Source organism: Eschrichtius robustus, chromosome 11, assembly GCF_028021215.1.
Source record: "Eschrichtius robustus isolate mEscRob2 chromosome 11, mEscRob2.pri, whole genome shotgun sequence".
Lineage (NCBI taxonomy): Eukaryota > Metazoa > Chordata > Mammalia > Artiodactyla > Eschrichtiidae > Eschrichtius > Eschrichtius robustus.
In genome coordinates, this window is record NC_090834.1 from 109,028,882 (window position 1) to 109,054,743 (window position 25,862).

A 25,862-nucleotide genomic window follows, 5' to 3' on the forward strand; every position below is an offset into this window, starting at 1 on the left:
CCCCCCGGGCGCCTTGCCTCTGGCAGGGTCGGGCCCGCCCACCCCCAGGACCCGAGGTTCAGGATGGGTGGCGGAGGTTTTGCCGGGTCCCCCGGCTGGAGGACGGTGGGGCCGGGCCACTTCGCCCCGCGCCGCCCCCCGCCTGGCACTGGGCATGCCCCGGGCGCTTCTATATAAAGCGGCGCCGCCTCGGCCGGGCGCTGTGCCGCCGCCGCCGAGTCCCGCCGGGTCCGCGCCGCCCGCCGAGCCCGGCAGAGCCCCGCCGAGCCGCTGCCAACCGCCAGGTACCCCGGCTGCTGCCCGCGCCCCGGGGAGAGCCAGGGAGGGGGCTGCGGGGCAGGGGCCGCGGGGACGGGACCTTGAGCGCCCGCGCCCCCCAGCGGGACCCGCGACACCGCCTGCACACCCCTCCCAGACGCGCGCACACACGCGCGGGGACCCGGCGCGCCCCCCGCTGGAAGGGCTGAGCGCCAGGACCCCCGGCCCTGCCCCGCACAGCTTGGGATGTGTGAGCTCGGGGTGCGGGCCCCATGGGGTCCGGGCGTCAGAAATCCCTCTGCTTCCTTGGGGTGGGGGTGGGGCAGCCTTGGACACCTCCTGGCTGGGACAGGAGAGCGGCGCGGTCGCGGCCACTTCTCTGCCCCAGAGTCTTAGGGGCTGGGCTCTGCGGAAGAGATCCGGCTGCCCTGACTCCCTCCTCTGTCTCTCTGTGTCAGTCTCTTCCATCCGTCTCTCATCCTCTCCACCTGTGAGATGGTGAGTCTCCCCTGGTCCCTCCCCACCAAAGCCCAAGCCCCTAATCAGAGGGAGGGCCCGGAGGGCAGCATCGGGCACGTAAAAGCCTAGCCCTGGGGCTGCCTGTGCAGACAGACCCGTGACCAGCTGCGCACACACCCCTTGACCGCCCACTCTGTGTGCCATGGGACAAGCAGCTGCTGTGTGCCAGGCACTGCCTCTCTCCCCCATCAGCTCTGGGAGGCGGGCACTCTTGGTCCCCTTTGGCATTCATTCATCCTGCAACTTATTATTACCATGCGCCCTGCCCCATTCTAAGTTTGGGAACATAGCAGTGAACCCATTCTGGGCTCTCAGGGGACTCAGCTCCTAAGAAAGGGCACCAAGCCTCAGAATTTGGCACCGGCGAACCGGGATTCCAGGCCAGGTCTGAGGCCCAGACCTCTGCCCTCCCGGCTGCCTGCAGTATGCCGTCTCGCAATGACCGCGGTGATTCTCTAGGTCCAAGCCTCATCAGCACCCCGGCGGGGTGGGGGGCGGGGAGAGTGACAGGGCAGGCACCAGGCACCCACAAGTCCCAAAGAAACCTCACGATTTGTCCAAGGAGGCCCAGCCTGTCCCCCGGAAGACAGGCCCACCTGTGTCTGCACGTGTGTTCACAGTGAGCCTCTGAGCAGCCTCATTTGGGAGTCAGCCAGCCTCAGAGAGGGGCAGGGTGTAAGATTTCATCTAAAGTGAGCATTTCCGTGACTCAGAACATCTGAAAAGAAGGGCACCAGCTTTTTCCTTACTAATGCCTGGCCCAGGACTGGGCGTATGGTAGATTCTCCAGCCTACTTGGAGATGACCGTGGACCAGATTCACCCACATATTTAGGTCTCAGCAGAACTCCACGATGGTACATGGGTCACTGAGGCCAGGGAGAAGAGAGCAGCCCAAGAGTGATTGCTTGGTTCATTCGTTCACTTATCCTTCAGTCATCAAATCTTGAGCAGCTACAGCGTGCCAGGGCTGTTTTAGGTCCCAGGGCTGCCTCGATAAACAAAACCGGCAAAAAACCTCTGCCCCTCTGAACCAAGCTGGGGCAGACCTGGACGTGGGGTGAGGGGGCAGTGGTCCAGCCAGCAGTGCATTGCTTTCTGCCTCCACCCGCTGGGGCACTGCACATACAGTTTACAAAGCACTCCCGCTTACATGTTCCTGGTGACAGGCCTTCATCCCCCAACCCAACCCAACCCATCCTCTTTTGTTCCTAGGACAGTGTCTGCCCAAGGTTAGGAGAGTGGGGGGCTTATACCCTTGGGTGACTTAATATGCCCCTTGACCACCCTGCCCAAGACCCACCACTTCTGCCTCCCTCAGCTGTCCCTGGATCCGCTGGGTCCCGAGTGTGACTCCCCGCTGGGCTCCAAGGACCTGGAAGAAGAGGAGGGCCCATGGGGCGGGGGCTCTGGCCTGCCACCCCCAGGCTGCTTCCATGGTTCCTGGCGCCATGACGTGGCCCTGGACTGCAAGGGCTCCCCCGAGGGGGCGGAGGCCCGGGCCTGGGCTGTCTACTACTACAGTCTCCTGCAGAGCTGTCTGCAGCAAGCTGGCCTTCCAGAGACCCAGGACCGCACCCAGGTGCCCCGCACAGGTGCCCGAGGGCTCCACGGAGGAGGGGGGACCCCTGGGGGGAGGGGGCACCCCTAGAGGAGGGAGGCACCCTCAGCCCAGCCTGCTTCCCATCTCTGTCAAGGTCGGCCCCTTCCCCTAGGCTCTGGCTTGGTCTGAAGCCAGGGAGACAAGGCCAGTCAACCTCCGGAAGGCAGGCATTTCAAAGGGCATCTGGCACCAGTAAAGTCAGAGATCAAGGCTTCCCTCCCACCCCCAGAAAATCCAGCCCTGGGATTTGCAATCCATGTTCTGTGGACCCAAAGCTTCTACAGAAGTGTCTTGGGAGCTGCTGTGGAGGCAGCTAGCAGCTGGGACCCAGGACTCCTCCTCTGCTTTATCTGTTTCATGTATCAGGCAGCCACAAAAGATTTTGTGTGGACAGAGGGCTTACAGCTAGAGTGCGTGAACATCACAGACTGGGCCCCATTGTACAGACTGGGAAACTGAGGTGCAGAGACTCCTCCCCTCACCGCACAGGGACCAAGGGTCACACAGAAAGTCAGTGGCAGAGCTCAGGCTAGAACACACGTCTCCAGTCACCCAGCCTCCAGTGCCTTCTGGGCCAGCTGCAGAGGGAAGGGAGCTAGCCTCAGAGGGCAAGGTGGGCAGGCAGCTTCCCCTTCGCTCTCCAGCTTCCTCTGTCCCCTTTACTTTTCTCGTCCGATACCCGGGGAGGACCTGGGGGTCCAAGGGTGAGGGCAGGGCTATGGGGGTGGGGAAAGGTGGGCGGAAAGAGAGCAAGGGGAGCCCCTGGTGAGCTTGGCAATGTTCTCCTCCTCAAGGCTGCCCTGGAGCGGAGGTGACCTTGTGCATTCTGGGATCCCCTAGCACCTTTCTGTCTCTGCTGCTGGAGGGCGGGGTCCAGAGCCCGGGTGAGTGTGTGCCCAAGTTCCCCCACCCCCTCCTACAGAAAGGGCAGCCCTGCCCTGGCCCAGCCACATCCCAAAATACCCGCCAACCCTGGCAACTGCCTGCATTCCACCGGGCCAGCTGCCCTACTCCGAGTGGGGGTGGGTTCTGGGAGCAGCTGTCCCGACTACCCAGGGGCCCAGGCTGGAGGTGGAGGGCATGGGGGCATTAAGTCTTCCCTGGCCAGCAACCCTCCTCCCTCTGCCCACAGGAAACATGCTCCTTTGCCTGTCCCCTGCTTGGCTGACAAAGGTGCCAGCACCAGGGCAGCCGGGCGAGGCAGCCCTGCTGGTCTCCAAGGCCGTGAGCTTCCACCCGGGGGGCCTGACATTCCTGGATGATTTTGTCCCCCCTCGCCGCGCCACCTACTTCCTGGCGGGCCTGGGGCTGGGGCCTGGCTGGGGTCGAGAGGCAGCTGAGCTCGCTCGCGACCTGACCTGCCCCACAGGAGCCTCAGCCGAGCTGGCCCGGCTGCTGGAGGACCGGCTGCTGACGAGGCGACTGCTAGCTCAGCAGGGTGACGTGGTTGTACCAGCTACCTTGGCTTTCACCTACAAGCCGCCGGCACTGCTGCGGGGAGGGGATGCCAGCCCGGGACTACGGCTGGTGGAGCTGAATGGCAAAGAGGGCCAGGAGACACTGGTGAAGGAGGAAGTAGGGGCTTTTCTGCACTCCGAGGCCCTGGGTGATGCCCTGCAGGTAACGGGCTCCTGCCCCCGAGGATGTGCAGAGGCCAGCAGGAGGGGACCCGTGGAGGGTTACCGGGTCCTGCTGGGAAGCGGTCCCCAACTTTGAGCCCTACCACTGCCCCATCTCTGTGGTAATCCCCTGCCTTCTTACCTCAGTTTACTCATTAGCTCCTGTGGTATGAGCGTCCCACCCTGCAGGTCCGTGGGGTGGTGAGGAGGCCCCCTTCCCCTGCCTGTTGCAGGTAGCCGTGAAGCTCAGCGGCTGGCGCTGGAGGGGGCGGCAGGCAATGCGTCTGTACCCCCGAGCTGAGCTGGGCCCAGTGGTGGACACAGTGCTGGCACTGCTGGAGAAACTGGAGGAGGAGGAGAGTGTCCTGGTGGAGGCTGTATGCCCACCTGCCCGGCTGCCCTTCCCAGGTGAGAGCCACCTGTGCCAGCCAGAGGTGGAGCCTGGCTTGGCCTCCTGGCCGCTCTGTGCTCAGGCCTCACCGTCTTCCCCCAGGCAGCCCCCCGCCTGGCCCTGAGCTGGCTCTGCGTATCTGTGCTGTGGTCTGTCGGACACAGGGTGACAGGCCCCTGCTGAGCAAGGTGAGCATGGCTCAGGTTCAGGTCATGCCCCTGCTGCCACACCCCAGCCCAGTTCCACTGAACTGATGAGGACCCCTGGGCAGAGAGAGGACACAAATCTTGCGGGGCGGGGGCGGGGGCGGGGGTGGGGGCGGAGGATTTTGGTTGCCTCTGGGAGGACTCCTGGGTCTGACACTTTCCCTCCTCTCCAACCCTTCCTGTGCTCCTCCCACATCCGGAGCCCTACCTGGTATCCCATTCTGGGTACCAGGGGCCCAGGGCTGAAACCTCTTCCCAGGGAGCTCTTCCCCACAGAAGAGGCTGACCCAGGGTCCCTGACAAACCTCCACGGCCTGGAGCCCTTTAGGAGGGAGGCTTAGGGACCCTCCTAGGTACACAGCTCTGGGCCAAGCTGAGAGGGAGAGACTCAACCTTGCCCTCAGGGAGCTCTAGGGCTAAGCCCACCAGGGTGGAACAGGCCCCCAGGGCTGTAGTGAGTAGGAGCAAGCATGCTTAGAGCCCTTAGGCAGCAGAGACCCCAGCTGGGCCTGGAAGCCTGGGTAGAGTCCCCCCAGGGGGACCAGACGAGCAGTGGCAGGGAAGGTGGTTTGTGCAGCGTAAGTCACATTGGAGCACAGGACTTGAATGTCCAGTGAGGGGTGTGGCCTGGATCGTGGCATAGGGGAAGGTGTGCTGGGGCCGGGGATAGTCCCGGGCGGACTCCTCCTGGACCGGCCCCCTGAGCCTCACCTTGCCCAGGTGGTGTGCAGCGTGGGCCGTGGGGACCGGCCTCTGCGGCACCAGAGCTCCTTGCCACGGACGCTGGAGGCGGCGCTGGCCCAGTGCGGCCTGGGTGAGGCCTCGCAGGTGGCAGTCGTGCGGCAGCGCGTCAAGGCGGCGGCCGAGGCCGCGCTAGCCGCCGTGCTGACCCTGGAGGCCGGCCTGAGCGCTGAGCAGCGCGGCGGGCGCCAGGTCCGCACTGACTTCCTCGGTGAGTGCGGGCCGCCCGGGACGGGGACGGGAGGAGGGGGGCCCGAGGCCCGAAGGCGGCCCGCACTCAGCCCGCGCCCCCTGCCCGGCCCAGGGGTGGACTTCGCCCTGTCAGTGGCCGGCCGCGCGCTGACCCCCGTGGCCCTGGAGCTGAACGGAGGCCTGTGTCTGGAGGCGTGCGGCGCGCTCGAAGGGCTGTGGGCCGCGCCGCGCCCGGGGCTGGCGGCCGAGGAGGCGGCGGCCGCGCCGCTGGTGGAGACGATGCTGCGGCGCTCGGCCCGCTACCTCATGGAGGGGAAGCAGCTGCTGGTGCTCGGCGCGGGCCGTGTCAGCAAGAAATTCGTGTGGGAGGCGGCGCGCGACTACGGGCTCAAGGTGGGCGGGGTGGCGCGGGGCGGGGCTCAAAGTTCCGGCCTGAGTGGTGGAGGCAGGGCCCGGGGCGGGGCCAGGGGCGGTGTTGGCCTTGGGGCGGGGCCTGCGCGGGGCGATCTAGCCGGGGGCCTAGAGCCCAAGCGTAGGGGTTCCCCGTCCAGGTTAGGAGTCTCAACTTTTTCCCGCCCCCTAGCTGAATTTTGTCCCTGCTAGGAGTAAAAGGCCACTCGGGACACCAGACCAGCAGTCCCAAGCCCTAACCCTGGTGGTTTCCCTACGAACCCTGGTGGTTCCCTACAAACCCTGGCCAGACTGAGCCTGACAGTGGGAAAGAGTCCACCAGCCCTCTCTGCCACCCCTCCCATCTAGATGACACACCCCCTCCTGCAGCCATCTTTCCTCTGGCTAAACCTTACTCAGCTCCCAGCTTAAGCACTGCCTCCTCTAGGTTGCCTTCCCTACCCTCTTGGCTGGATTAGGTGTCCCACCTCTGTACCTTCTACTCAATCATCAACAAATATGTTTTGAGCGCGTAGCACTGGTGAAGCTGTCTCCCCCGAGGGCCAGGACCATGTTCTAGGCCCCATCCTATTGCCCAGCGCCCAGCACAAGCTGATCTCGGTGTGTTGCCGCCCTGTGGTTTCTGCAGCTGCACCTGGTGGAGTCGGACCCCAACCACTTTGCGTCCCAGCTGGTGCAGACCTTCATCCACTTCGATATAACAGAGCACCGGAGGGATGAGGAGAACGCACGGGTGCTGGCGGAGCTGGTGCGGGCACGCGGCCTGCAGCTAGACGGCTGCTTTTCCTACTGGGATGACTGCCTGGTGCTCACGGCCTTGCTCTGCCAGGAGCTGGGTCTGCCCTGCAACCCGCCAGCCGCCATGCACCTGGCTAAGCAGAAGAGCCACACCCAGCTGCACTTGTTGTGCCGCCATGGCCCACCCTGGCCCGCACCCTCCCTCTATGCTGTGCCCTGCTGCCCACTGGAGAGCGAGGCCGACGTGGACAGTGCTGTCCGCCAGGTGCCCCTGCCAGGTGTCATGAAGCTGGAGTTTGGGGCGGGTGCAGTGGGTGTACGGCTGGTGGAGGATGCGTCGCAGTGCCATGAGCACTTTTCCCGGATCTCCCGAGACCTGCAGGGCGAGGCCGACCACCCCGGCATCGGGCTGGGCTGGGGCAATGCCATGCTGCTGATGGAGTTCATCGAGGGCACCGAACACGACGTGGATCTGGTGTTGTTTGGGGGGAGACTGCTGGCTGCCTTCGTCTCCGACAATGGCCCCACACGGCTGCCTGGCTTCACTGAGACGGCGGCCTGCATGCCCACTGGGCTGGCACCGGAGCAGGAGGCACAGCTGGTGCAGGCAGCCTTCCGCTGTTGCCTGGGCTGCGGGCTGCTGGATGGGGTCTTCAACGTGGAGCTCAAGCTGACTAGGGCTGGGCCGCGGCTCATCGAGATCAACCCCCGCATGGGTGGCTTCTACCTGCGAGACTGGATCCAGGAGCTTTATGGTGTGGACCTGCTGCTCGCTGCTGCTATGGTGGCCTGCGGCCTGCGGCCTGCCTTGCCTGCCCACCCACGCGCCCGTGGCCACCTGGTGGGTGTCATGTGCCTGGTGTCCCAGCACCTGCAGGCGCTGAGTTCCACCGCCAGCCGCGAGACCCTGCAGGCTCTTCACGACCAGGGCCTGCTGCGTCTCAATCTGCTGGAGGAGGCCCTGGTGCCTGGAGAATACGAGGAGCCCTACTGCAGTGTGGCCTGTGCTGGGCCCAGCCCGGCCGAGGCCCGTCTCCGCCTGTTGGGCCTCTGCCAGGGCCTGGGCATCGACGGGCCCCACTACCCCGTTGCCTACTTCTTGTCCCACTTCAAATAGTGCTGGGGCCAGAGGGCAGGGGCAAAGTGCTGGAGGGGACGCGGTGGTGCTCTCTGCTTCCTGGTGCTCTCCCTGGTTCTCTTCCCATGGCCCTGCCCCAACCGTTGGAGAGGTCTGGTCCCCTCCAAGGCCCCAGGTCTGTTCCAGAGCGGCAGGGCTATTTTGACACCACGGCCTCCTGGACTTGAGGGGCCACAAAAGAAGTAGCTGGTGGGCTGCTTGCCCTCCCGAAGGCCCCAGTCCAGCCCATAGCTTCCCAGGACTCTAGTCATGGAGAAGCAACAACAGCTGCACACACACACACACACACACCCCGCCCCCAGGTTAGTGCGAGTGGGCCCAAACCCAGCCCATCCTTCCCACCCCTCCAGGTCTGTCTCTTCCTGCTGCCTACAGGAGAGAACCTGGCCTCTGGCTTTGGACAAATCCCAAGAAAACCTGAGACTAAACCCCTCGTCCTCCTACTCTCACCCCCTCATTTAACAAATTCTAGATAGTTCTGGAGCCTGCTGACAATGTTTGGCAGTGCCCCACCTGCCTCATTTGGCCTGAGCAGTAGAAGCAGGTGACCTGGGGTCAGCAGTAACCATCTCCCCTCCAGGCAGACACTATTGCCCCATTCTACAGAAAAGGAAACGGGCTCAGAGAGGAAAAGCCACTGCCTCGATGTCATACCACAGTGGATGAAGAGTCGAGGGACAAGATGCAAGGTCCAGGTTTCTGCTTTTACTAAGTTGTACCTGCCCACTCAGCTTCCAGGCCCCACTCACCTCCTATACGTGGCCCTGAGACATGTGAACACCCCTCCCGTGCACTATGCACCTTATCCACCAAGCTTTGGTGCTTTGGCCTCAGGCACACCTAACTAGCATTGGCAGAGGAGACTCTACACTCCCTTCCTCATTCAGGGGAGGCTGCTTTAAGAACTCTGCCTCTGTGCTGCACAGAAGCTGTGGACAGCTCCATAAGCGTCCCTCTCCAAATAAAGGCTTATGGGCTAGTGAAATGTGCAGAGTCTGGGATAGGTTCTTGCGACTTGGCCAACACTTCTCAAGCTCAGGTAGACAGGGGATGGGGAAGGGGGAGGGAGAGGTAGTTAGGGGATACCCATAGCGTCTAGAGCTAAGGATAAACCGCCACACTGACCAGGCCTCTGGGTTGACCTTTGGCGAGGGGCCTGCCAGGGGCACCTACACCAGGACCCAAACCCAAGGGTGGAATTACAACGAGGGCCACACCCAACCAGATAACCCTCCTCCAGCCTGGAGACCCTGAATTCTGTCCATTTGAGCTCATATCTAGCCTCCCCTGTCCAACTGGAATGCACACCCAGACAGCTTCCAAAAATCAGAACTCATCCAAGGCCTGGTCTGGCCCAGTTCACACTCCCAGAGTCCCATCCAACAAGAATCCATCCCCAAATCTAAACTCACAGACTAGGTTTGGTGTGTTCATTATTGTAGTGTCACCAAACACAAGTTCGTGTGTCTGACGCACAGCACAAGCCCATAATTACGGGTGGATCAGTGAGACTCAAACCCTTTCCGGCAGGAATCTGGCAACAAAGCCCAGCAGTGAGCTGAGCACGGAGCAGTAAATGCTGACTTGGCGGGTCCTCGAACGGGAGGCACGTTAGAGACCGTGATGCAGCAGCCGGCTCCCTTTCAGAGGCGAACAGAGAGATATACTCGACCCGCCTCTCGCCACCACCCAACCTGGCAGCGTAGGGCTCCAACGGGGCTGGGAATTGCATTTACACTCACACCTGCATGCACTTGGACTCTGCCCCGTCCAAAGTCAAAGTCGCCCCAGAACCAAAATGGTCGGCTTCCAGGAGGCCCTTGTCCTGTGCCGCCCCGGGGGAAGCTGTGCTGGGAAGACTGAGGGGCCCGCGGAAGAAGGTTCGGCGGGCTTTAGCACCCCTGCACTCAGGAACTACCATTCCCGAGATGCCTTGTGACGGACGCCAACTTTTCTCGCCGCCGGCTCGCGGGAGGGGCAGCCTCTTGCGTTACCGGTGCGCGAGGCCGCCGTCGCGGAGTGATGACGTAAGGCCCGGGCCGGCCTGTCCGTCAGAGCGCGGCTGGGTGAGCGCCTGGGGGCCCGGGGGCCCGGCGCAGCCATGGCGGCGGTGTTTGACCTGGACCTGGAGACGGAGGAAGGCAGCGAGGGCGAGGGCGAGCCAGAGTTCAGCCCCGCGGTGAGTGGTCCGCCCGGGCGCGGCTCGATCCCGGCTCGATCCCGGCTCGATCCCATCATCCAGGCGGTGGGATGGCCCGTGCGCCCGCCGCCACCCCCCTGCCCCCAGAGTGGGCTCCTCTCCTGCAGACCCCGGTCTAAGATCCCGGCCACTATTAGGCTCTGACCCTACCTTCACCCCCACCTGTCTTGCAGGCCCCCAGCCCTTCCCCTGCGTCTCCCTTTCCTGCCCTCGCCTCTCCTCCCCAGTCCTGGCCCATCGCCTGCCAGCTCCCGTTCCTCACCATCTGCACGCCTGGGCCAAGCAGTCCAGCTTGCGGGGAGGGAGCCTGGCACCTCCCTTGCCTCTTACCCCTCGGTTTCTCACAGGACGTGTGTCCCCTTGCCGAGTTGAGGGCGGCTGGCCTGGAGTGAGTGAGGGTCGTGTTGGGGGAGGAGGGAATGGGCTGGGGAAGGGGACCTGAGGAGCACTGGAGCTTGCGCCCATTAACTTCTTGTGTCCACAGGCCTGTGGGACACTATGAGGAGGTGGAGCTGACTGAGAGCAGTGTGAACCCGGGCCCTGAGCGCATCGGGCCCCACTGCTTTGAGCTGCTGCGTGTGCTGGGCAAGGGGAACTATGGCAAGGTACCGGCCCTCCTCCTTCCTCACTGGCCTCACAGCCTCAGTCTTGCTGCACCAAAGGGTCTCAAAACAAATTAGACTTATAGAGACTTCTGTGGCGGTCCAGTGCTTCCAATGCAGGGGGCGGGGATTCGATCCCTGGTCGGGGAACTAAGATCGCACATGCCGCGCCGCCAAAAAGTTAAAAGAAAAAAAAGTTCGACTTGTAAATCCTCTTAGAATCGGACTTGAAATCTTTACCGCCCCACTCTTGGGTGGGCCTCTTGGTTCCAGTGCCAGAGCTTCAGGGTAGGGCTTTTTGAAGATAGGATATGGAGAGGGAGGTTGATCCTGTCTCCCCTGCCCTGCAGGTGTTCCAGGTGCGAAAGGTGCAGGGCACCAATGTGGGCAGAATATATGCCATGAAAGTCCTGAGGAAGGTGAGTCATTTGTTCAGCCGACAGATCCTCACCCAGTGGCTGCCATTCCCAATGTACTACACCGGCCTTTGGGAGACAGCAGTGAACGTGGTGGAGGAGATGGTCACTATCTTGGGCACTTAATTGTTTATTGTCAGTAGCAATTATATTGTTTTGCAGTAATTCTCAACCATGGGCAGTATTGCCTCCCAGGCAACGTCTGGCAATGTTGGCAATGTCGGTGTACATTTCTGAGTCACGAGTAGAGAGGGGCTGCCACAGGCATCCAGTGGGTCGAGCCCAGGGATTCTGCTAAAGGTCTTACAATGCAAAAGACAGCCCCCCACAGCAAAGAATTATCTGCCCCAAATGTCATGAGTGCGGAGGCGAGAAACACCATGCTACTAGGATAAACCAGTCCCTGGAAAGGATGGTTGCTGATAGCCGAAGAATTATGGAGAAATACAATGGGGTGATAGAGAATGGCTGGAGGGACTGAGGGAGTCCTGGGGGCCCACCTTCTAACCGATCCCTGCCTCTGCAGGCCAAAATTGTGCGCAACGCCAAGGACACGGCGCACACGCGGGCTGAGCGGAACATTCTAGAGTCAGTGAAGCACCCCTTCATTGTGGAACTGGCCTATGCCTTCCAGACTGGCGGCAAACTCTACCTCATCCTGGAGTGCCTCAGTGGTATGAGTGCGGGCCCATCCGGGATGTGGGCAAGGCCAGGGAACCAGCACAGGGAGCTCTGGGGGGAGCTGGGAGAGATGTGGTATGTAGAATGGCCAGGGGGGGCCCCACCTCATCCATCCCTCTGTCCGTTTGTTCATTCATTCATTCATTCATTCATTCATTCATTCATTCATTCAGCAAACGTCTGTCCAGTGCCTCTTGTATCCCTCACCGGTGTTGGGGGAGGATGGGAATGGTGGGAGTTTGTATAGATATCCAGAGGGTTGTTTTGTCCATTTCCAGTAGCCCTTCATGTCCTGGTCCTCTCTCCTGTGTGCCCTGCGTCCAGTCAGATCCCAATCCAGGTGGTTCATTCTCTGCAGTGTCCTCTATCCTCTCTACTCTCTTGGGTGGAGGGGAGGTGTCACAGTTGTTTCTTAACTGGCCTCGAAGCCTCCAGCTCACCCTCTTCCTAGTGTCTCCTCCACCAACTTCCAGGGTCATCGTCTCAGAGCACGGGATTGCCCCCAACACTCCTACTCAGAATTCCATGGCTCCCTGCAACTGCCCGGATCAAGCCTGGCCTCCGTGGCCTGGTGTCCCCTACTCGCCACGAAGCGATCCGGGCCTGCTTTTCCCACTGACCCCATCTGTCCCGATGAGCCCTGGGAGCTTCATTTCCTGCGCTCCATCTCTGCATCCCCTTTAAGTCTCACCGCTGCCAGGGACTTTCTCTGTCCCCTCACGTTGGGGTTAATTGTGTCCTCCTGTCTCCTCTGTGAAGTTTTTTGGGTTAGGCTCTCAGAGCCGTTGCCTCAGTCTGGCATATTGGAGCAGCTGTGTGCGTGTCTGTCTCCCCATTAGACTGAGCGTCCTGCGGGCAGTGGCTGGGTCTCTTCATCTCTGTCCCCAGCTTCACCCAGCACAGGGCCAGGCACCGAGCAGGCGTCGGTAGACGTTTGCTGAATTGAATTGAGTCCCCACGGCAGCTCTGGGAGGCAGGTAGGGCGGGAATTACGAGCCCCACTCTCCCCGAGAAGAAACCAAGGCTCGGCGAGCAGAAGAGCTTGGTCCCAGCACACAGCTGCTGACATGTTTGTGTCGCAGGCGGCGAGCTCTTCACACATCTGGAGCGAGAGGGCATCTTCCTGGAAGACACGGCCTGGTGGGTGTTACCTCCAGCCTCTCTCCTGAGGGGGTCCAGGGACCCCTCCCCGCCAGGGCCTGGCTCCACCGCCCCCCCCCACCCCCCGCCCTTGCCTTCACCCTGTCCTGTCTCTGCAGTTTCTACCTGTCAGAGATCACACTGGCCCTGGGCCATCTCCACTCCCAAGGCATCATCTACCGGGATCTCAAACCTGAGAACATCATGCTCAACAGCCAGGGTGCGCATGTGTGGGGAGGGCTGAGCCCTGTGGGGTGGCCTGGGGTCCTGACCGACCCACCCTAACATTCTTCCTCAGGTCACATCAAACTGACGGACTTCGGCCTCTGCAAGGAGTCGATTCACGAGGGTGCCGTCACCCACACCTTCTGCGGCACCATCGAGTACATGTAAGCGGCAGCCGGCTGGGCCCAGGGGTCGGGCGGACAGCCAGGCAGGGCTCGGCCTGACTGATGGTTCCACCTGGCCCCCAGGGCCCCTGAGATTCTGGTGCGCAGTGGCCACAACCGGGCGGTGGACTGGTGGAGCTTGGGGGCCCTGATGTACGACATGCTCACTGGATCGGCAAGTCCAGCCTCCTCGGGAGGGTGGGCATGGGGGCGGGAGGAGGGCCCCCTCCCGGGGCAGGGGCGGGCCCAGTGGGAGGCCCGCAAGGCTCCTCTCACCCTCTGCCTTCTCCAGCCACCCTTCACTGCAGAGAACCGGAAGAAAACCATGGACAAGATCATCAGAGGGAAGCTGGAGCTGCCCGCCTACCTCACCCCGGATGCCCGGGACCTCGTCAAGAAGGTGGGCTCCCTCCTGCCCTTGGTCTGGCCCCCGTCTCTTCTCCCAGGCCCCACATGGGCTCCTGAGTCTCCCTGGGCCAGGGCTGCTGGAGCTCCCCTGTCCCCTTCCCCCACCTGTACGATGTGCCTTTGGGATGAGGAGCACCGGCTGCGAGGCGTGAGACGTCAGCTCTGACGCAGACCGGCTGCCGACCGTGGACAGGTCCCCAGTCCGAGTCCTCATCAGCGAGACCTGCGCCACGCACTGGCCGCTCTCCTCAAAAAGTCGGTCACTGGGGATCAAAGTGGGAGGCGAGGCACCCCACCCAGATTGTGAGTTGGATCCCCACGAATGTGCCCTGGGGTGATGCCAGCAAAGGCTTTGTGGAGAAGGGGCCATGGCACCAAACCTTGGAAATCCTGAGGGTGTCAGTAGGTGGAGACCACACTCCAGGGCCCCCACCGCGAGCCACGACCCCTTTCTCACCTTTCCCCACCTCCTGGGGCCACTCGGAAACAATTGGTACCTCTGCCTGAGACCCTCACCCCCTGCCCTTGTCCTGCAGTTTCTGAAGCGGAATCCCAGCCAACGTATCGGGGGTGGCCCCGGGGACGCCGCTGATGTGCAGGTGGGTCTGGGACCATTACGAGGGGCAGGGCTGAGACCCCAAGGGTGTCTGGGTGCAGGGGGCAGGGCTCTAGGGCAGGGAGAGTCTCTGAGGGAGCCACGGAGGGTGAAATGTTGGCACGTTTGGGGGCACTCTGCCCACAGAGGCACCCCTTCTTCCGGCACGTTAATTGGGACGACCTCCTGGCCCGCCGCGTGGACCCCCCTCTCCGGCCCTCCCTGGTGAGTGGAGGTCCCACTGGCCTGGGGGCGGGTGGAGGGCCCTGTCCTGGACACCCCTGACTCTCCCCCCGGGGTGCCCACAGCAGTCGGAGGAGGACGTGAGCCAGTTTGACTCCCACTTCACGAGGCAGACGCCGGTGGACAGTCCAGACGACACGGCCCTCAGTGAGAGCGCCAACCAGGCCTTCCTGGTGAGGTCTGGGGGCCTGAGGGTTAGGGGGACACGGGCAGGGGTGTGGCCAAGGAGCGGTGGACCCTGAGCATCGCCTGGCCCCGCCTCTGCCCCCTAGGGCTTCACGTACGTGGCGCCCTCCGTCCTGGACAGCATCAAGGAGGGCTTCTCCTTCCAGCCCAAGCTGCGCTCCCCCAGGCGCCTCAACAGCAGCCCCTGGACCCCCATCAGGTACCGTGGGGTGGGGGCCCGTTCTAGCTTTGGCTCTGCCGTCAACCCCAGGGCTGCCTTGGCCGTCTCTGAACCAGCTTCAGCCTCTGTTTCTCTGTCTACCATGGGGACCTCTATGGCAGGGGCTGCCTGGGTGGGCACTTGACTGCATCCTGGCCCCGTGCCAGTAAATGCTGACTCTGCCTTGGTTTCCCCTGCAGCCCCCTGAAGTTCTCGCCCTTTGAGGGATTCCGGCCCAGCCCCGGCCCACCAGAGCCCCCGGAGCCCCCTCTACCCCCTCTCCTGCTGCCGCCGCTGCCACCACCACCGCCCTCGAGCACTGCCCCCCTCCCCATCCGACCCCCCTCAGGGACCAAGAAGTCCAAGAAAGGCCGTGGGCGCCCCGGGCGCTAAGAGGGTGGGTGGAGATGAGGGCAGCGGGACCCCGGGCCAGTTCCAGAGACCTGGGGCTGTGCCTAGGGGTACAGGAGCGAGTGCGCGTGAGTGTGTCTCTGCTGGGGGCGGCCGTGCCCCTGAATCATGAACACGAAGGACTGCAGACTACGGCTGCCAGTCGAGGGGGGCTGCCCCCCTGGCCTCCCGCAGTTGAGCTGTGCCCTTGGATTATTAAAGTATTCAATCATGGCTCTGACCTGGCTTCTCCTTTGGACTTCTGGGGCAGGGGCGGGTGGGGTCGTGCCGGGAGGAATCCCTGCTAAGGGATGGGAGGGGCCGTGACAGGACCACAGAACGGCGGGGCCGGAGGGGTTTTATTTCAGATGGCTGCCCAGTGACCCTGGGGACGGATGGCCTTCCTGGAGGGGCCAGGGATACACAGACTTGGGGACTAGAACTCGTGGCGGGGAGTGACTGTCTGAGGCTCTCCAAGCGGGGGTGTGGGTGACATGAGCCCAGGGCAGGCTGTGTCCAGCCATGGCAGCTCGGGAAGCAGAGGCGCAGTGGCTGGGATGTGGCACCAGGGCTGGCTCCTACAGTGCGGTGACGTGGAGGCCCTGGCCCCCAGCTGCCCTACTGCTGTCGTCCCAGGCCGCGCTGCCAGCGAAGGCATGCAGGTCACTCAGCAGGGCCTCGGCGCTGCCCCTTGAGCCCACCGGCCCCTGGGAGCCGAGGCCCAGGCCCCCTTCGGCGTCCTCGTCATAGGCTTCCTCGGCCGGCTCTGGGGCCTGCTGTGGGCTGGGCCCCTCTCCACGCTGCGCCCCTTCCTGGGGTTCACGCTCCCCGTGGCCACCACCCAGGTCGTAGTCATCTTCCGCGTCCTGCTCGTCCTCCTGCCGCTCCGGGTCCTCCTCTGGCGACCCCAGCTCAGCCCGGAGCCAGCGGCCTGGCGGGCTGGCCCAGAGCAGGCGGCGAGTGCGGCCCCACAGCGCGGCGCCCAGGCGGGCCGGGTGGTAGTAGCCCCCCGAGTCCCGGCTCAGGCGGCGCCAGGCCAGCGCCAGGCCAGCGGCCAGCAGCAGCAGCAGCAGCAGCAGCAGGACAACAGTGACCGAGGAGCTGGAGCCCGGGCTGTCCTTGGCACCGCTGCCTGAGCCCAGGACCCCTGGCAGGGCCAGCAGTGCCCAGAGCCCTAGGACGCAGGGCAGGTCCTGTGGGGAGACAGGAAGGGGCTCACTGCCTGGGGTTGGTTGCCTCTTGGGTAAGACGGGGACAGTCAAGCAGAAAAGCCCAAGTCCTTAGTCAGTAAGGCCTCTCCTGGCTCTGTGATGGCCACCAGTGATGCGTCCTCCTCCCTCTCGCCTCCCTCTCTCCCACTGCACCGCGTTAAGCCGGCTCCTGCCTGGGGCCTGTGCACCGGCTGTTCCTTCTGTCTGGAATGCTCCATCCCCCCCGAGAGCCACAGGGCTCCCTGCTCACCCTGGCTCAAGGCACCTCAGCGCGGCCTAAGCTGGCCTGGATTACTACCCTGACACTCATCCCCGCCGCCCAGCCCTGCTTTACCCTCCTACCCCCTCCCCGACACAGGAGATAACTCTGCCTGTTTAGTATGCTTATTCTTTTATCTTCCCCCCAGGAAGACGGGGATCTTTTTGCCTTCAGCACCTAAACAATTTCTAGCGCAGAGTAGGTGCTCAAGAAATATCTGTAAAGACTCTGCCCCCGGGAGGAGGGGATGGAAGGGAAGGAAGGCACCTGCAAGGCTGGTGTTGGAGCTGGCTCTTCCTGAGGCCCAGGATGGGGGGACCGAGCCCGAGGCAACCGTGTAGCCTCCATTTGGCCAGGTCCCAGGATGGGGGTCACTGAGACCCCTTTACCTCCCTCCCAGCCACGGGGACTGCCCCAGCTGCAGCGTTTCCTGCAGCATTTCCGTTCAACTCTCCGTCCCTGGGGCCTCGGGCCTCGCAGGGCCAGGGGCTGCGGGAGGCGGGTGCAGCTGCCAGAGGAAGCCTGCGGTCGGAACAAGGCAGGTGGGGGGGGTGTGCAGGGGGAGGGGTGCCGAGATGCAAGCAAGCCTTCCCCCACCCCACACTGTCTGCCCAGGCTCCAGGGACGCGAGTAGAGGCTGTGCCTTCCCCCACCCCACACCGTCTGCCCAGGCTCCAGGGACTCGAGTAGAGGCTGTGCCTTCCCCACCCCACACCGTCTGCCCAGGCTCCAGGGATGCGAGTAGAGGCTGTGCCTTCCCCCACCCCACACCGCCTGCCCAGGCTCCAGGGATGCGAGTAGAGGCTGTGCCGAGCCCCAGCTCCCGAGCAGAGTAGGTAAGAGTCCGCCTGGGGGTCTTGAAGGGGGGTCGGGCACGGAGTGGGGCACTGGGGGGCCACCCCCTGAATCTTGAGGGAGGCCCAGGTCTGACGTGAGGTGAGAGGAAGGCCCAGCCTCTGCCCCCTGCCCAGCTGCTCCTGCCCCCGGGCCCACGGGGGGTCCTTCCTTAGCTCCCGGGGCCTAGACATTCCAGCCCTGACCTCCTGTGGCCCCCACCCCAAGGACCCAGCAGGCTCCATGCTCACCATCGGTCTGCTGGCCTCCCAGCGCCGGGCGCCCACCTCCAGCCCTGGCCGTGTGGAGCTAGAAATGAGCTTGCGCTCTCGACGCACCTGGGGTTAACTCGGCGCTTCCGCTTCCTGCCCACGACACCCCGCTCAGCCCTCCCTGCGACAGGACCCTCGTCGCCGCCCCCACCCCTCTCAGAACCACCTTGATCCACACCAGATCCTCACCGGCCTCTCCCCGGGCCAGGCTGGGGCTATGGGGGGCGGGGCGGGGGATGCTCACGGTCCCCCAGAACTTTCCCACATTTATTTATTTATTATTATTATTTTTTAAAATAATTCTTTATTTTATTTATTTAGTTTTGGCTGTGTTGGGTCTTCGTTTCTGTGCGAGGGCTTTCTCCAGTTGCGGCGAGAGGGGGCCACTCTTCATCGCAGTGCGCGGGCCTCTCACTATCACGGCCTCTCTTGCTGCGGAGCACAGGCTCCAGACACGCAGGCTCAGTAGTTGTGGCTCACGGGCCTAGTTGCTCCGCGGCATGTGGGATCTTCCCAGACCAGGGCTCGAACCCGTGTCCCCTGCATTGGCAGGCGGATTCTTAACCACTGCGCCACCAGGGAAGCCCTTTCCCACATTTATGATCCATGGGGGCGCCCTATGTCCCCAGGGGTCCAGACTTCCTTTCCCAGTCCCACCCTTGCAGCAGAAGGGCAAACCTGGCTTTTAGAAAGAGAATTTTATTTGGAATGAAAATATAGAGCCCATCCCTCCTGCTTCCTCAGGGGAGGGAGCAGGGGGGCTGGGTGGGGGTGAGGGAGATGGTCCCTCAGAGTAGAAGCTCTCCTGGGTGCAAAAATCCTCCCCAGTAATAATGACCAAAGCCAGGCAGTGGCTCCAGCCTAGGCCCACAGGATGGGTCAGGGTGTGGACTGGTCCCTGAACCTGCCCCAGAAACCGTCAGCGGGGGCAGGGGCAGCCAGCCAGAGTCAGTGTGACCTGCCAGCGGAGGCTGAGTGAGAAAGGGGTGGGAGAAGGAGGTGAATGCGGAGTGGCATCCACTGGGCCTGAGGTCTAGGCGTCTCCATTTTCCATGCGGCCGAGCTGCTCCTCCAGGCGGCAGATGCGTTCCCCCTGCTCCTTGACCAGCGCTCTCAGTGCTCGCAGCTCCTGCATCACCTCCTCCAGCTTCCCAGCCTCCTGCAGGGACATGAGCGGGGGGGTAGGGGTTTCGGAGCTGCAGCCCTCCCCAAATCTACTATCAGGCAGAGGGGCCTGAGGCCCAGAGAGGGGCAGTGAGTGGTTCAGGCAGGCACAGCAGACCTGGGCAACACCTGGGCTTCCCAACACCACCCTGAGCTGAGGGGCACCTACCCCGGCTCCGGCAAGGCTGCCGCCAGGGGCGGCAATACTGGTGAAGGCAGCAGGCGTGGAGGCCCCCGGGCGGGGGGAGCCAGGGGCCGCGGCGGGCCGGCTGTCTGATAACACGTTGCGCCGGTTGACCTTCAGGTCCCGCTGTTTGCTGGGCACGTAGGCTTCCCGCAGGGAGATGAGGATGGGGTTGGCATCCCGCCCGCTCACCCACTCCTCTGCCTCCAGGGCCGCCTCAGGCCCAGCCGTGTCGGGGTACAGATCATCCTGGAAGAGGTCCGACTGGGCGGGGGGGGGAGGTCTGGGTCAGCTGGGGCCCACCTGCAGGGTCCTCTCCTCTGGACCCTGAATGGCCACCTCCTCAACACTCTCCTGGCCTCCAGGCTTGCACCCTGTCAACCCATCTTCCCATGGCCTGACCCCTAGTGACCTTTCTAAAGCTCAAATCTGTTCTTTCACTTCCCTCTGGACACCACCAACAGCTGCCTCTGAAGATTCCCCCCACCTTCCCAAGCAGGGGCCAGCTACGTGGCTTTGTGGGACGCTGGGATCCAGGTCTGTGCCCCGTGGACAGTTAGTTCCTGGGGCTGGCCCCGTCAAACTCGTCCTCAGCTCTGCTCCCTGGACGTGCCTGGCACGCTACCCTGTGCCCTCAGTAAACGCTGGCTGGAGAGAAATGAAGCACGTTCAAGGCTCTCAGCTGGGGGGCAGAGGCCGAGCCACATGTGGCCGAATCCCCACCTCACGGGAGCCTCCACTGCAGCCAGACTCCCCGCTCCTCTTTCCATTCCCACCTCTGTGCCTTCGCCTGGCTTACTACCCACCCCTCATCGGAGGCCCTGCCCCAGCCATGCTGTTGGTCCTGCCTTGCCTCCTACAGGGAGACCTCCAAGGCTGCCCAGTATCTGTCTCCTGCGGCTCATGCAGAGCGAGACCTCAGTTCACCCTGTGTCTCATCCCTGCCTGCCCCTGGCTGGGCACGCTGGCATCTATCCAGCCCACTGACTACGCCCACACTCGGCCATGTCCCATTCACAAGCCTCACCTTGGTCACCCCTGTGTGGTCTGTCTGCTAGAAAGGGAGTGGGTGGGCAGGGAACCAGGTGGCCTTACCTTTCGTGGCACAGTCATGACAATGGGCTCACACTTGCGCTCATGCAGTTTGTAGAACCTGGGAAAGGGCAGGGAGGGAGGACCCATGGGTGGAACCTGCCCCCTACCAGCTCTCCCAGCTCCCTCTGCCCTCCCCTTCCAGTCCTTACCCTGGCCCCTCCCACGGGCTGACCCCTGACCCCGGGGCCCCTCTGGGCCGGTTCCTGCTCCTGAGCAGCCCCCTACATCCACCTTCTTACCGGGCAATCTCGCACTTGCTGACCTCCAAGCCCCTCTTGGGCATGCTGCCCATGCCCCTCTGGGGCTCTTTGCTGGTGAACGTGTTCAGGAAGTGGATGTAGGGGGGCTCGTCTGTGATCTCAAAGTACCGGATGCTGGAGTCACCCTGCAGGGCGGGAGGGGGCAGGGGTCAGCACCCGGGCCTGCCTGTCTCTTCCCTGTCCCCACCAGCCCTGCCCAGCCCTACCTTGCCGCAGACGTAGACCACGCTGGTGTCAGGGTCGTAGAAGGGCAACAGAGCCCCGTTGCTAGAGTCCAGCTCCTGCAGGGCCATGGGCTCCCCGAAGTTCTCCTGGCACATGGGTTGAGGGGCAGTCAGGCCAGGTCAGAACCTCCTCTCTCCCCTCACTGTCCTAACCCTTCACTGGGACTGGCCCCAGCTAGCCTCACAAGCCGGCTGGCACTGCCCCTACCACTGTCACCCTTTGCCCACACGGTGTAGCCCCGCCAGGCCCTCCTGGCTCCCCTCTCTCCACTCCCACGATCCCATTGTCCCCGCCTACTCCAGGCCTTCAGACTACCCCCAGGCCACCAAGCAAGTACTGAGAAAGTCCCCACCACGCGGGAGCCAGGGGTGCTGGGCAGCACTAGCTGCTGTCTCAGAGGGGCCCCTGGAGGTCACTAGACAGAAGGTTAAGCCTGTGGGACAGAGCACTTCACAGGAAAGGCTGGAAGCCTCCCTGGAGAAGGGGACTTCTGCACTGGGCCTCGAAGGACAGCCGAGTGGAAACAGACAAGCAAAGGAGGGAAGGGCCTTTCAGGGGGCAAGAACACCGTGGGCAGACACGGAGGCAGGTGGAGGCGGTGGGGGAGGCCAGAGAGCAGGGGGCAGGGAGAGGAGAGGCTGGCAGGGCTCCAGGTCCTGGGTGCCTCAGGTGCCAGGCTGAGAACCTGGGAACGACAGGCCTCTCCAGGTGACCCCCGCCCTCCTCGCCCAGGGTGGAGCCCGTCTTGAGGCTGCCCGCTCGGGCCGGCCGGGCCACTCACTGGGTCCCAGAGCGCCAGCTGCCGCTCGCTCATGCGGCTGAAGCCCGTGGTGAACACCTTGCCGTCTGCCAGGAAGATGGCCCGCATGGGCCGGGCCCCCTCGTGAGCCTTCTCCCGCTCCTGCCGGGGAGATGGAGCGGTCAGTGTGGAGCCCCAAGAGAGCCCCTCGGCCAGTCTGCGGCCATCCTCACCCTCCAGGGCCACGTACCGCCACCAGAGTTCCCCGGCGGGGGTCAATGATGCGCACGCTCTTGTCCTTGCACGCGGTGCAGAAGAGACTGCCGTTGCGGTTCCAGCTGACGTTGTAGACGAGGTCGGGGTGCAGGCTGTCCAGGCGGTACAGCTCCTCCGCCGTGCCCACGTTCCAGATGAGCACCACGTTGTCGCAGCCTGCCGGGCGGGGCGCCGTCAGCTCTGACCACCCCCCTGGGACCCGACCCGGCACTCGACCTCTGTGGGCCTCAGCCTTCCTGGGTGTCAGACGGGCCTGGGAGAGGGGGTGGGATGCTGCGGAGCTGTGCGCATCGAGGGGCAGGGCGGGGGCGGCGGTGCAGACCTGCGCTGAGCAGCACGTTGCGGGCCGTCGGGTGCCAGGTGATGATGCCCACTCGCTTGGTGTGCCCCTCTAGCGCCACCACGGGCTCTGTCAGCGGGGAGACCAGCCCGTTCTCCGGGATCTGCCACACCTGGGGAGGGGAGGGGAGGGGAGGGCAGCTGAGGCCTCTGCTTGGCCCCGCTGCCAGGAGCCTTGAGCCACATCTGCGACCCCCGCCCCATCACAGCCCCATGCCTCACCATGACCGTGCAGTCCTCCGAGCCGCTGGCGATGACTTCGTCATTGTGGGGACACCAGTCAATGTCCAGGACAGGTCCTGTGTGTCCGCACACTGTCGGGTAGGCCTTGTCAATGCGGCCGGTCTGCAGGCATGAGGGGGGCAGTCAAGGGGGACCCAAGATGCCCAGGCTCCATCCCTCCCAGAACTTCAGCCCTCCCCTCTGTGGACGAGGAATGACGCGGTTGGCCGGGCCCACAGGTGGCCCAGATGTGACTCTCACCCTGCCTCCTCCTGACCCACCTCTTCCTCACAGGTGTCACCAGGTGAGCAGGAGATGTTCGTTGCCTCTGACCCTGACTCCACGGCAATAAAAAACAGACTTTCTCTATCTGGGCTAACACCTCCCAGGCAGTAAATGTGGATTACGACACCTGCCCGGCAGTGTGGGGGTGGGCAAATTATGGGTTGTGAAGTGCGCAGAGAAACCTGGCAGATGCAACCAAGCTGGCTCCAGTGTCCTCCCAGCCCCGCTGGGGCCCACCTTGCTTAGCGGGAGCACCAGGAAGGCGCCTCCACCACTGGCCTCCACAATCACTGCCAGGAACTTGGGGTTGACGGCGCAGAAGGTGCTGTCCCAGGTGACACGGGACACTCGAATGTCCTCGTAGCACTGGTCATTCTTGACAGGCTGCCCGAACACATGTCGGAATTTGCTCTGCCGAACCACTTTGCGGAACATGACTGCAGGATTGAGAAGCATAGGTCAGCCTCTGCCCATCCCAACAACCCGCAAGCCTCCCAGGGCTGCACGAAGGGAGTGGGGAGGATGCAACAGGGCGCCTGGGCCTTATCACCTGCCTGGCTCTCGGTTTCCCGAGTTACAGGGTAGGGTCACAGGGCAGACCTGGCTGCCTCTCCCCAAGGCGGGATCTGAAGGCAGAAGTGCATTGACCTCCTGCAGAACCACTGCTGAGTCCTGAGGGGCTCTGCTGGACGCTACCCAGGGCCTCTCCCCGGCCTCTGGTATGAGTGTGGGGGAGGGGGGAGGTGCCCGAGCCAGTGCAAGCTTAGCTGCTTGGTGGGTCCTAGTCAGTTCCCAGCAGGCTCCTTCCTGCCCAGGATTTGGAAGCAGGGTGATGGGGAGGACAGACAGAGGAGGCCGGAATGATCTCCGTTGTGCGTCCGCGCTAGGTCACAGTTCTGGGTCCCACGGAATGTGCAGTGCCTGCAGGAATGTGCAGGGAGCCCCAAGCCGGTCCAGGGGGCCTGGCAGGACTGGGCGGGGGTCGGGACGCCGCTCCCAGCCACAGAGCATCCCAGAGCGCCCTCAGAGAGGGGTCCAAGGTGAAGCAGCAGCCCAACTTCAAGGATCCCGGTCTGGCAGGGGAGACGCTGAGCGGCCAGGGGGAGTTGGGACTGAGGGTGGGGCGCCGCAGAGGGGAAGGGCTCCTCGGACTCGCGACCCCCACCCCAGCCCCCTGCGGCTCTGCCCCCGAAGTCCTGCCCAACCCCCCGCCTGCGCCCCCAGCCCCGGCCCGTCGCGCTCACCAGGGACGCCGGGAGGCTGCAGCACTGTCCTCGGGTGGCTCCGTATCCCAGTCTCTGGGAAGCAGGAAGCGGGAATCAGGAAGTGACAGAGGAGAGAGGGGCGGGGGGCACGGGGCGGGGCGGGGGCTCAAGGGGGCGGGGCCGAGGTCACGCGCGGAGGGGCGGGGCGGGAGGCTGTGAGCTGTTGCCTGGCAGGCCGGAGCCTGAGGAGTGCGCGGGCCGGGGCCTCAGGGGGCGCGGGGGCGGGGCCTGGGCGGGGCCTGAGAGAGCTCCGCCCCACAGCCCCCTGTCCCTCTGGGGCAAAGGGGCAGGGGCAGGGGTCGGGATGGGGGTAGGGCCGTAGTGCGGCAGCCTGGCGGCAGACCCGGACCCCTTCCCCATCTTGCTCCTCCTGTCGGCGTCCTCAGGGGTCGCCAGGGTTGGGTTGGGTGGAGCCCACCCTCCCAATCCCCCACCTCAATGCATACTTCCCGGTCGAGTCCACCTCGACTCTGAAATATAGTAAGTACTCGGACAGGCGATATATTCACGTGCCTCAAGTTACAAAGGTATGTGCTCTTGGTACAATGTGAATAAAACAGTGGTGTTTTAGGGGGCGAGTGGAAGGCCCCGCCCTCTCATTCTCCCCGGTGAACACCTTTGGGTCCTGCCTGGCCTCCTGATTAGAAAGAGAAATAGGGCCATGACCTCCAGACCCCTCAAACCTTCCTTTCTTTCCTCAACCATCTCCCACCGAGGCCTGGAGGTCTGTCCATAGATGTCTCCCTCCTCCTGGCCAGCTCCTGAGACAGGCTGGCCTCCTGGATCTACCCCATCCCCATCCCACCCTGGCAGGCTTAGGTGTCCCTGTAGGCCCCACAGGCAGAACCTGCCCCCTCTAATCTGGCATTCTGTTTGACTCCAAAGTCCTTGCTTTTCCCACTGCTCCATAACCCCTAGGACAGGCCAGTCCTTCCAGCCCAGGACCAGAATGTGGGTGGTTTGGAAGAGGAAATGCAGCCACAAAGCTTCCCTCTCTGTTGTGTCTCCCAGGCAACAGCCAGGGGTCTGTCTAAAGCCCACACCAGATCCCCTACCCTGAACCGTCTCCCTTTGCCCTTCATCACATCAATGACCCACCGTCATTGCCCCCTCCCCCACCTGTTACCTTCCTCCATCCTCTCTGCATGTGGCCCAGTGACACTGACCCTCCTTATCCCTGAAATACACCACCTCCCTTCCCACCCCAGGGCTTTGGCACATCCTGTTCCCTCCACCTGGAAGCTCTTCCCCCAGATCTTGAAAAGGCTCCATCCCTCACTTCCTCCAGGTCTCTGCTCAGATGTCACCTCCTCTGGGGGCCCTCCCTGACCATCCCCCTCACCCATCACTCTCTGGCCCTTCCTTGTTCCCCCTGTACGTTCTTAATCACTACCTTATGTTATATTGTATAATTATTTTGTGTATTTGCTTTATTTTTTATTTTTGGCTGCACTGCACAGCTTGTGGGATCTTACCAGGGATCGAACCTGTGCCCTCAGGAGTGACAGCTCAGAGTCCTAACCACTGGACCACCAGGGAATTCCCTAATTATTTGTGTATTTGCTTTTTGTCTGCCTTGTCCCGCTAGGACGTCCGCAAATTGAGGATTGCACTTTGCCTTGTTTCCCACCATATCCCCAGTTCCTAGAACAAGACCTAGCATACGGTATGTGTTCAATTAATGTATACTGAATGAATAAATGAACGGCAGCCCTGAATGTGGAATTGAAAAATGTTCATATTCACAGCTCTCAATGTCTGGTGCCTATGAAGGAGAGGGAAGTGTGTCTCTCACCTGTAGAAGGGATGAATCTTCCAGAGGGCAACAGGAGCCCAGCCCCATGGAATGTATTAGGGGTGAGGGGAGGGGCTGTGGAATGTGGGGGGTAAGCCCTCCCTTCGTCCTCTCTGGCCTTGGGTGTGCATGTTTCCTCCGATACAAAACCCTCCTCTGTGGGCCGGGAGGAG

General features: G+C 63.0%; 4 protein-coding genes across 6 annotated transcripts; 2 read left to right on the top strand and 2 right to left on the bottom strand.

Moving 5' to 3' along the window:
- The first annotated feature begins 3,511 nt into the window (after positions 1-3,511).
- CARNS1 (carnosine synthase 1) lies at positions 3,512-7,794 on the top strand. Its single transcript, XM_068556757.1, has 6 exons — positions 3,512-3,999; positions 4,232-4,406; positions 4,492-4,577; positions 5,316-5,547; positions 5,641-5,921; positions 6,568-7,794. Exons 1-6 carry the CDS (start codon positions 3,517-3,519, stop codon positions 7,792-7,794), a joined length of 2,484 nt encoding a protein of 827 aa, XP_068412858.1. The 5' UTR covers positions 3,512-3,516.
- Positions 7,795-9,822: 2,028 nt separating this feature from the next.
- Positions 9,823-15,498, top strand: RPS6KB2 (ribosomal protein S6 kinase B2). 3 transcript variants are annotated; one of them, XM_068555513.1, is made up of 15 exons: positions 9,823-9,994; positions 10,189-10,403; positions 10,500-10,620; positions 10,968-11,036; positions 11,560-11,707; positions 12,797-12,854; positions 12,974-13,074; positions 13,153-13,243; positions 13,328-13,418; positions 13,536-13,643; positions 14,188-14,250; positions 14,394-14,471; positions 14,555-14,662; positions 14,762-14,874; positions 15,075-15,498. In XM_068555513.1, the coding sequence occupies exons 1-15, from the start codon at positions 9,917-9,919 to the stop codon at positions 15,265-15,267; spliced, it is 1,635 nt and encodes a 544-aa protein (XP_068411614.1). In that variant the 5' UTR covers positions 9,823-9,916; the 3' UTR covers positions 15,268-15,498. The 3 variants fall into 3 exon arrangements, with proteins under 3 accessions (XP_068411614.1, XP_068411615.1, XP_068411616.1); XM_068555514.1 differs by having other exon boundaries at positions 9,824-9,994; positions 10,363-10,403; XM_068555515.1 differs by having other exon boundaries at positions 9,824-9,994; positions 10,363-10,403; positions 14,558-14,662.
- A 127-nt stretch (positions 15,499-15,625) lies between these two features.
- On the bottom strand, positions 15,626-17,853 carry PTPRCAP (protein tyrosine phosphatase receptor type C associated protein). The gene is made up of 2 exons (XM_068555516.1): positions 17,820-17,853; positions 15,626-16,457 (listed from the first exon to the last, which is right to left on the bottom strand). The coding sequence occupies exons 1-2, from the start codon at positions 17,820-17,822 to the stop codon at positions 15,843-15,845; spliced, it is 618 nt and encodes a 205-aa protein (XP_068411617.1). The 5' UTR covers positions 17,823-17,853; the 3' UTR covers positions 15,626-15,842.
- A 670-nt stretch (positions 17,854-18,523) lies between these two features.
- Positions 18,524-23,949, bottom strand: CORO1B (coronin 1B). Its single transcript, XM_068555511.1, has 11 exons — positions 23,874-23,949; positions 22,867-23,066; positions 22,345-22,467; positions 22,106-22,235; positions 21,758-21,939; positions 21,550-21,669; positions 20,750-20,854; positions 20,523-20,668; positions 20,284-20,341; positions 19,174-19,452; positions 18,524-18,999 (listed from the first exon to the last, which is right to left on the bottom strand). The coding sequence occupies exons 2-11, from the start codon at positions 23,062-23,064 to the stop codon at positions 18,874-18,876; spliced, it is 1,467 nt and encodes a 488-aa protein (XP_068411612.1). The 5' UTR covers positions 23,065-23,066; positions 23,874-23,949; the 3' UTR covers positions 18,524-18,873.
- Positions 23,950-25,862: the final 1,913 nt, after the last annotated feature.

Excerpts from the sequence above, each read along its gene's own strand:
- CARNS1 (XM_068556757.1), top strand. The coding sequence starts at position 3,517 with ATGCTCCTTTGCCTGTCCCCTGCTTGGCTGACAAAGGTGCCAGCACCA. Across the intron at positions 4,578-5,315 it reads ACAGGCCCCTGCTGAGCAAG|GTGGTGTGCAGCGTGGGCCG; the intron begins GTGAGCATGGCT and ends CACCTTGCCCAG. Across the intron at positions 5,922-6,567 it reads CGCGCGACTACGGGCTCAAG|CTGCACCTGGTGGAGTCGGA; the intron begins GTGGGCGGGGTG and ends TGGTTTCTGCAG.
- RPS6KB2 (XM_068555513.1), top strand. The coding sequence starts at position 9,917 with ATGGCGGCGGTGTTTGACCTGGACCTGGAGACGGAGGAAGGCAGCGAG. Across the intron at positions 11,037-11,559 it reads CCATGAAAGTCCTGAGGAAG|GCCAAAATTGTGCGCAACGC; the intron begins GTGAGTCATTTG and ends CTGCCTCTGCAG. Across the intron at positions 14,472-14,554 it reads CCCCTCTCCGGCCCTCCCTG|CAGTCGGAGGAGGACGTGAG; the intron begins GTGAGTGGAGGT and ends GGGTGCCCACAG.
- CORO1B (XM_068555511.1), bottom strand. The coding sequence starts at position 23,064 with ATGTTCCGCAAAGTGGTTCGGCAGAGCAAATTCCGACATGTGTTCGGG. Across the intron at positions 22,468-22,866 it reads TGGTGCTCCCGCTAAGCAAG|ACCGGCCGCATTGACAAGGC; the intron begins GTGGGCCCCAGC and ends TCATGCCTGCAG. Across the intron at positions 21,940-22,105 it reads CAACGTGCTGCTCAGCGCAG|GCTGCGACAACGTGGTGCTC; the intron begins GTCTGCACCGCC and ends CCCGCCCGGCAG.